This window comes from Echinops telfairi, unplaced genomic scaffold (genome assembly GCF_000313985.2).
Source record: "Echinops telfairi isolate 266 unplaced genomic scaffold, ASM31398v2 ScPeMD7_443;HRSCAF=831, whole genome shotgun sequence".
NCBI lineage: Eukaryota > Metazoa > Chordata > Mammalia > Afrosoricida > Tenrecidae > Echinops > Echinops telfairi.
Window position 1 is genome coordinate 81,371,364 of NW_022104341.1, and position 9,062 is coordinate 81,380,425.

A 9,062-nucleotide genomic window follows, 5' to 3' on the forward strand; every position below is an offset into this window, starting at 1 on the left:
ACAAGGATCTACATATAACCTCCTCCCTGGGGATGTACAACAGAAAAGTAGGTGAAGGGAGACATTGGTGGACAGTGTAAGATATGACAAAATAATAATTTATAAATTATCAAAGGTTCATGAAAGGGGCAGGGAGGGAGGAGGAATGAGGACCTGATACCAAGGGCTCAAGTAGAAAGCAAATGTTTTGAGAATGATTATGGCAACAAATGTACAAATGTGCTTGACACAATGGATGGATGGATGGATTGTAGTAAGAGTTGTATGAACCCCTTATAAAATGATTTTTAAAAGAAAAAAAAATATTGAGTTTAAACTCATATCAACTGGGCCTATCAATAACATTTGGTTTCTCATCCTTTTGTAAAAGAGGATTAAGTAATAATCCTTAACTGACCACTGATTGAGCATTACATTATGGAAATCTGTGAAAAGGAATTCTAAAATGTGGAGTCAGTTCCTGAACAACATTTATTACATGTCTCTATGTGTAAGGTTCTGGAATGAGTTCTGAGTAAGGGTTGAAATCTCAGCCAAAAAGGGACACAGATCCAGCATTAGGGCAAATTTTAGATCAACATCAAAAGCCTAGATCAAAGATCAGCAGAAACCATCCCAATCCCCTAATCTCTTCTGGCAGATATTGAACTACCAAGCCCTTGGCTGGCCCACTCTTCTTCCACACTTCATTGGTTTGTCTTTCCCTTGATAACAGTTTCAAAAGGATCAAGAGCTGCAACAGATCCTGAAATGGATAGTTAAATACCCATGTGCCTTTCCTCGCTGGATGTGGGGGAGCAAGGTCTTCTTCCAGATCTATGACCCTGATTACCTAAAGGTGATTCTGGGAAGAGCAGGTAAGGCAAAACTCACGATCAGCTGGAGAAGCTCCTTGCTTTTTGTTAAATTTCTAAAAGATCATCTATAAATATCTAAATATCATTCCCTTATATGAAAACCCAATATTAACATCCTAGTGCTGGACATTTAAAACAACCATGTAGCTGATATTCCTTCCTTCTTCCTTTTTTTTATTCCATTTCTTCCCTTCCTTTCATTTCCTTCCTTGAATTAGATTCCTGCCGTATCCCTCCCACCATTCTTTCTCATTTCCTTTCTTCCATTTTATTCCATTCCATTTGGTTCTGTTCTTGTTTGTTCTCTCTCTTCACTTTTCTTTTGCCCAACTTCCCTCTCTCCTTTCTTTTCTTCCTTCTTTCCACCAAACTGATTTGCTCTGTGATGGACACTGTCCCATGTATGAAAGAAAAAATGTCTACCCATATTGGAGTGGGTCTCATAGCTCTCATTTTTGCTTGTTGTGGGATATAGGGTGGCAAAACTGCTAGCTGCTAGCATATTTGGTTGGCATTTAAGACATTGTCTGCCTTTTAAGCCAATTCTCTGCCCTAATCCTATGAGTTTCTGCTGAAGGTACAACGAGTCTGCCGCCCTTTCATTCAAATTCTAATGACCTTCCTTACCCTTCAGATCCAAAGTCTACTGAATTACACAATTTCCTGAGCCCCTGGATTGGTATGTATAAACATAACTACATTCGGCTCATCGGGTAAATTAGTCACAGGTCTTCTCTTTGGACAAAGAACAAGAGGTTTCCAATCACTACTATCAACACCCCTATATGTGAATCAAGCCTCATCTCTCAACTTTTCAAATATCCTAACCATACCATCTCAGTGGTTTGAGTTCTCTAACGATTCTGCTCCTTCCACATTCATTCTCAGTTTACTCAAAATATTAAGATCTGCCCCTCTGGTTAACATTTTCTAGTTTCATCTCAGAGCTATCATAATCATATCCCATGTACTAGTTAAATAGAAAATTCATATTCCTAAAGTGACTTTTTAAAACTTTGAAAATGATATGTCTTTAGCTGTTTCCCTCCCACGACAGCTTACTCCCCCCCAATTTGTCTCCAATAGCCCCTTGATCCCATCTCCCCCAAACACACACACACACACACACTCACACGTTCATCTCTGGCTCAGGAGAAGGTCTGCTCCTGTTGAATGGGCCGACATGGTTCCAGCACCGACGGATGCTGACTCCTGCCTTCCACTATGACATCCTACAGCCCTACGTGCAGCTCACGGCTGACTCTGTCCAAGTGATGCTGGTGAGTGGGTCTCTCTCTCTCTATTTCTCTCTCGTACCTACACACACACACACACACACACACACACTCACACACTGTCACTCACAGACCCCTGCATGCTCTCTCAACACACCTTCTAACGATGTGCTCTCAAACACACTGTCCCGGGGACATCCATCAGACACAGTTAACACAATGACACTCACAGACCCACAAGCATGAAAATTCCCCCTGTTAATATACATACATATTGTCATGCTCTTAGATACACTTATAAGTCCAGGGTCATTTCATTCACACAGACACGTGCACTATCACTCACTCTGTTGCCATTCCCACACTTTCACACACATGTGCTCACATTCATGATGAGGCATGGATTCGGACAAACCTTCTGACACATAAACACACATATTTAGACACACCTAGATACGTGTAGCCAATATACATAGGCATGCACTCTACACATGTTTTCACATGTAGCCCAATACACAGACTTTCCAGTATGTCGAAACAAGTCCAATTCTCATATGAGTATAAATAAAATCCCTGAACTCCTCTGGCACTTACAAAAGTTGTATTCTCAGAGCACTATTGGGAAAGTAGTTGTCACTATGACTCCACATGGTCTTGACCACATGGGTGTGTAGGTGATTTGACAGAGGATCCCACCACTATCTTGGATCCATGCTTTCTTCATAGCCCATCTCCTCGCCACCCACTTCCATGTGTTCTTGCCACTCATCTGGTCTTGGGTGCAGAACTTGTGGGTGAATTTGAGCCATTCCACATAGAAATGGGCCCTGGTTATATATTATCCTGATTAAGCCCTATCATGTCACCACTTCTCAAGAGGACTCTGATTTGTCACCCAATTTTGGTCCAGTACAGAAAATGAAATCACTGAATGAAAGTGAATCAAAATTCTACTATCTGTTCTATGCAATAATCCGCTTGATGCTTTGGGTTTTACCAGATCCACATGTTTAAGAGCTGAAAATTTGGTACAACAGCTCTCAGGACAATAAAGAATCATCCTGCTTCATAAACCCAGAAAAGAATGGTTTTTGGTTTGTGGTGGTAACCTATAAAAATACTCTATAATTTAAATATTGATTTATATTATTATAAAATTAAAATAGAAATAAAGGAAAAATAGACATAGTTTACCAAAAAAATTGCTTCACAGTCTTACTTTGTCACAATACTATCTGCTTAAGAAATTGAGAAATTCCCAACAGGACATCCAGAGAGACAGAGAGTAGAATCTAACCTGATTAGGAAGACCTCTGCGGGACTCTGTGTAAAGCCAATGTCCCCTTCTGCACAGGAAAAATGGGAGGAGCTTGTCACCCAGGGCTCACATGTGGAACTCTTTGAACATGTCTCCTTGATGACCCTGGACACCATCATGAAATGTGCCTTCAGCTACCATGGCAACGCCCAGTTGAACAGGTCAGCAAAACCTTCAGCTCAGCGTCCTTGTTCTTACCAACTGATTGGGAACTTACCTGATGGACAGGTGGGGCAGCTGGGATGGTCACCTCCAAGCAAAGCAAGATTCTATCCTAAAAGCCAGCTACATAATCAAAAGCCTGATTGCTCATGCCAGTTTACAAGGGCTGGGGACCACAAGGGATATAAGATCAGAAGACATAGATTGCTCTGTGGTGTTATGCATGCTGCTTGTAGCTGTCTTTACCTAGATTTCCACTCAGACTCAGGGTCAGAGATTTCCCTCCCCTTTAGTCTCATCTGCACCTTCTTCTTTTAGGAGCACCCACCCCTACATCAAGGCTGTTGGAGACCTGTCCAACCTATTTTTTTCACGTGTGAGGAATGCCTTCCATCAGACTGACATGATCTACAGATTGACACCTGAGGGCCGCTTAAACCACCAAGCCTGTGAACTTGCCCACAAACACACAGGTGCTGGTTTCTTCTCCAAGGTGGTCTCCTTATTCACCAAAGCCCACAAAAAAGAATTAGCCTGACACCTGCGACGTAGTCAAACCCATCATTGCTTCTTCGGGAACTGGTGCATCCCTAGGGAGGTACAGCTCTCTGGTTGGGGATGAGCAGTGATATATTATGTGACATATTCCTTGCGAGAGATGTATATATGCCCCCATACTTGGTAATGGTTGATGAAACGGCTTCCCAGGAAACATTCAAACAGAATTTGATGGACTCTGCTAGCAAAGAGGTCCACCTATACAATCCACTTCTGTTAGAGCTTCACCTTTGACCCACAGCCAAATCCACACTAATCCTGAGCTCACCTCAGTGAGACCAGCACCCAGTTCAGTGTCAGTTATGACTGATGGGCTGCTTTGGGTGTCTGGCTGCTGTGTCCAAGTTCTTACCTTACAATGATTACCATTTTCATGAAACAGACCAAGTGATCAAGCAGAGGAAGACATATCTGCAGGAAGAGAGAGAACTGGAAAAGATTAAAAGGAAGAAGAATTTGGATTTTCTCGACATTCTCCTCTGTGCAAAAGTGAGTGTGGAGAGGCTTGAGGCTTTCCCCCAACATATCAGGGTCTGGGGGTAAACCTGCACATGGCTTGGGATTCCCCAGATGGAGGACGGGAGCAGCCTGTCCGACCAGGACCTTCGTGCCGAAGTGGACACATTCATGTTTGAAGGCCATGACACCACAGCCAGTGGCATCTCCTGGATCCTCTATGCCCTGGCCATGCACCCCAAACACCAGCAGACTTGCCGGGAGGAGATTCAGAGCCTCCTGGGGGATGGCTCTTCCATCACATGGTGAGTGCTGAAGAGATCAGAGAGGTCATCCTCCCTGTTAGAGGAGAAGCCACTGGCCTACCCAGAACCTGAATACTCCTGAGGCTGGAACTCTCCTCCTTAGGGACCATTTAAGCCAGATGCCCTACACCACCATGTGCATCAAAGAGGCTCTGCGAATCTACCCTCCAGTGCCAAATATTAGCCGAGTTCTCAGCAAACCTATCACCTTTCCTGATGGACGCTCCTTACCCAAAGGTATGAACTTCACCACACTAACATGCAGCAACTATATCAACCAAAAACAACCATTGTCACCAAGTTCATTCTGACACATAGTGATCAGTTGTGTGTCAGAATAGAACTGAACTCCAAAGGGGTAGACAGTTGGAGTTTCAGAAGTAAATCACCAAACATTTCTTATGGTTGGACTAAATCTTCAACCTTACGTTAGCTGAATTAGTTTAAGATTTCATCATCCAAGTACTCTAAGAAGTATAAATATACTTTGTGGGTTGATACAGTGGTGGTTATTTAATACACTGAGTCATCTCTACATGGAGATTTTAGCTTCAGAATATGGCCTCTTCAGCTCTACAATCCTAATTTTGTGACAAGTGGAGGACAAAAGAGAGAACCAGAGCAGAACAGAGGTCGATGTAGTCTTTTTTTTTTTTCGTTAGGCTTCATGCCAAATGAAGGAGCTCAGGCAATCCAGTGGTATGGTTAAGTGGTGTGCAAGGTCTCAGGGTGCCTCAGGGTGATGGCAGAGAGCATCTGATGACCAGATGGAAAACCACAGACTTGTTCAGAAGTCATCTGTTGACTTGCCCCCAAATCCTCTAAATTAGCTAAATTAGATGTAGCTCTGCTACATCCTAGCTTTGTGTTTCTAGACAAGTCAGACAACCCCTCTGAATCTCAAGTGCCTCATTTTAAAACTGGAAAATGAATCAGGTATCAGGCATCAGAAAACTCAAAACAAACAATCATATGGATGCAAATCAGGAATAGGTGGGCAGAATGGAGACTGAAAGACTATTTGTACACAATTGGAAATCCCCTCACGAAGGGTCACATGTAAGAGACAAGTCAAGCAGGGTGTAACATTGCACAAATGAAACACAGAATACTCCTCTAACTCATCAATGCTTCTTCCCTCTACTATCATGCCCCAGTTCTACTTTCCGTATCAGACTAGACCAGAGACTGTACAGCGGTACAGATAAGATCACTCAACCCACAGAATCCAGGACAGATAACCCTCTCAGTAATGGGAGTATTGATACCATAAGGGTAGAGGGAAGGTGGGCAGAGATAGAGTGAACTGATCAAAATGATTGACATATAACTTCCCCGTCCCAAGGTGATGAACAGCAGAAACATGGCTGAAAAGAGACAGTGGACGGTATAAGATACCGTGGGAGGGTGGGAAGGTGGGGGAAGAAGAGGGAAAAAATGAGGAACTCATACCAGGCCTCAAGTAGAAAGAAAATGTTATAAAAAGGATGATGGCAATATATATACAAATGTGCTTTACACAATGGATATATAAACTGCAAGACCCCCCAATAAAATGATTTTTTTTTTAACTGGGAAATGAGCAGGTTTTTCGTGAATGGTAGCTTTACAGGTACAATGAGTTAATGTATATTTCCTTCTCACACATGAGTTGACACAAACAGTCAGCTTCCAATGCTTTCTTGTTTCTCCTGGTTTGTGGCACCCAGTCCTTCTGTGTGTCCACACCCATTAGACTGACTGAAATACGGAGCAACACCCATTAGGTATATCAATCTCTTGTCTGTTTCTAAATTTCCCCACAGGAATCACAGTCTTACTGAACATTCACGCCCTTCATCACAATCCAAAGGTGTGGTCCAATCCAGAGGTATGAGGCCCTGGGAAACAGGGATGGAGTGATTCCTTAATATCAACACCTCTTCAACCTCCCACCTCTGGAAGTCGTACCCCTTATGAATTGGAAGGAAGATCTTGACGCTATTTGTTCTGTCTCTGCTGCTCTCTCTGTAGGTTTTTGATCCTTTCCGGTTTGCACCAGGCTCCACGCAACATAGTCACGCCTTTCTGCCCTTCTCAGGAGGATCAAGGTGAGGAAACTTCCTGTAATGGAGAAAGGCTCTTTAGGTGTCTCCCCCAGTGGCATTGATCTTCCTTGTTCACAGGTGGCAGGCTCTGCTATTCCTGGGAGTGTTAGTGTGTGTGGGAAAGGGTCCTTGTGTGTGTCACTGTACAAAAATAAGGAACAGTATCTGGAAAGCCGGGGAAACTTTGCTCCCACCGCTCCCCCCAATGGCAGCCAACATTCAACCAGAGTGGATTTTCAAAGTTCAGGGGTATTTTTCCTGTTTAAATTTTATTACTTAGTTTTTAAAAGTTCAGTTTTGTAGGCATTTCTCTCCCTGTAGTACTGTACTCCCGTATAGGATATCTTGGGACTTTCAATTTTTTTTAATGTTTTTCTAAAATCTCCAAGTTTTAGAGGCTGATTCCTCTCACCCTAAGCATTTTCAGCATCACTTGTTGGTCAGTTTGTCATACTCTTATGGCTTGTGTGTTGCTTGGCTGTTGAAAGGGTGGTTTTGCCGTATTTCCAATGCTATATTGAAAATACCAGCAAGATTATCCAAGGTGAACAGGTTTCAGTAGAACTTCACACAATAAGAGACAGCAAAGAGGGAATAGGCTTTCCACTTTAGAAGAATTAGCCACTGAAAAATCTATAAATAGCAGCAAAACGTTAGATATTGAAAACCTTATGAGTAGCAGATAAATACTGTCAGATATAGTGCCAGAAATCAAACCCTTCGGGTCATAAGGGACTCAAAATATGAATGAAGAAGAGCTGCCTTCTCAAAGTAGAATCAACCATAAGGATATGGAAGGAGTAAAGCTTGGGGACCTTTATTTGCTGATGAGTCGGAACTCAAAATGAGAAGAAACAGCTGTAAACAGTTATTAATAATAGGCACTTGAAATGTATGAAATCTGAATCTAAGAAAATTGGAAGTTGTCAAAAATTAAATGAACACACAAAGATAGATATCCTGTGATAGGATAAATATATCTAATACATAGAAGGGAGTAAGATCAGCACAACTATTATTCAGAATTAAAAACCAACCCCTAAACCTAGTGTTGAAGAATTCTACCAAATTCTTTAGTCTAAACTTGATCAAACACTCACTAAAGATGTGCTGATAATTATTAGTGATTACAATGAAAAAGTTGGACCCCAAGGGGAAGGAATCAAACCAAACTCACTGCCGTCACGTCTGTTCCAAATCATAGAGAAAGGAAGGGATCTTGGAAAACAGGACCTTGAGAGAAACAAAGCTGGAGATTGCATGATAGAATTTTGCAAGACCAGTAATCTCTTCATTGCTACCTTTTTAACAAGTGAAGAGCGAGTGTACAGGTGGCCATCTCCTGAAGGAACACACAGAAATCAGACTTGCTACATCTGTGGGCAGAGGCAATGGAGAAGCTCAATATCAGCACCCAAAGCAAGGCCAGGCTACTGAAGCAGATCATCAATTGCTCATATGTAAATTCAAGTTGAAGTTAAAGAAAATGAAAACAAATTCATAACAGCCAAAATACAACTTTAAGGATATCTCACTTGAATTTTGAAGACATCTTAAGAATAGATTTGACACATTGAATATTAATGCTAGGAGGCCTGATGAACCATGGGATGACATCAAGAACATCAACATGAGGAAAGCTAAAGGTCATTAAAAAGACAATAAGAAAGCAAAGCAGATGTCAGAAACTTGCTCTTATTGGTAGAGTAACTAAAGTACATGGAAGCCATGATGAAGTGGGAACACAGGGAGTCCAGGGCGAATGATCCCTTCAAGGCCAGTGGTGTGTGTGGCGATACTGGGAGAGTGCAGGCAGGGTGGGTTGGAAAAGGGGAACCCATTATAAGGATCTACATATAACCTCCTCCCGGGGGAACAGACATAAGAAACATTGGTGAAGGGAGATGTTGGACAATGCAAGATATGACAAAATAATAATTTATAAATTATCAAGGGTTCATGAGGGAGGGAGGGGAAAATTGAGGAGCTGATGCCAGAGGTTTAGGTGGAGAGCAAATGTTTTGAGAATGATGAGGGCAATGAGTGTACAAATGTGCTTTACACAATTGGTGTATGTATGGATT

The 9,062-nt window shown here is 42.1% G+C and overlaps 1 protein-coding gene across 1 annotated transcript in view; it reads left to right on the forward strand.

Annotated features, from left to right (window-relative positions):
* The window catches only part of LOC101652679 (cytochrome P450 4A11-like), a 35,357-nt gene that overhangs the window by 5,892 nt on the left and 20,403 nt on the right, over window positions 1-9,062 (forward strand). The window contains exons 2-11 of the mRNA XM_004699451.3: window positions 716-857; window positions 1,492-1,536; window positions 2,010-2,137; window positions 3,447-3,571; window positions 3,891-4,045; window positions 4,513-4,619; window positions 4,701-4,891; window positions 4,995-5,128; window positions 6,697-6,761; window positions 6,905-6,981. Of these exons, the coding sequence (XP_004699508.2) occupies window positions 716-857; window positions 1,492-1,536; window positions 2,010-2,137; window positions 3,447-3,571; window positions 3,891-4,045; window positions 4,513-4,619; window positions 4,701-4,891; window positions 4,995-5,128; window positions 6,697-6,761; window positions 6,905-6,981 (1,169 nt within the window). The remainder of the gene's footprint in view (window positions 1-715; window positions 858-1,491; window positions 1,537-2,009; window positions 2,138-3,446; window positions 3,572-3,890; window positions 4,046-4,512; window positions 4,620-4,700; window positions 4,892-4,994; window positions 5,129-6,696; window positions 6,762-6,904; window positions 6,982-9,062) is intronic.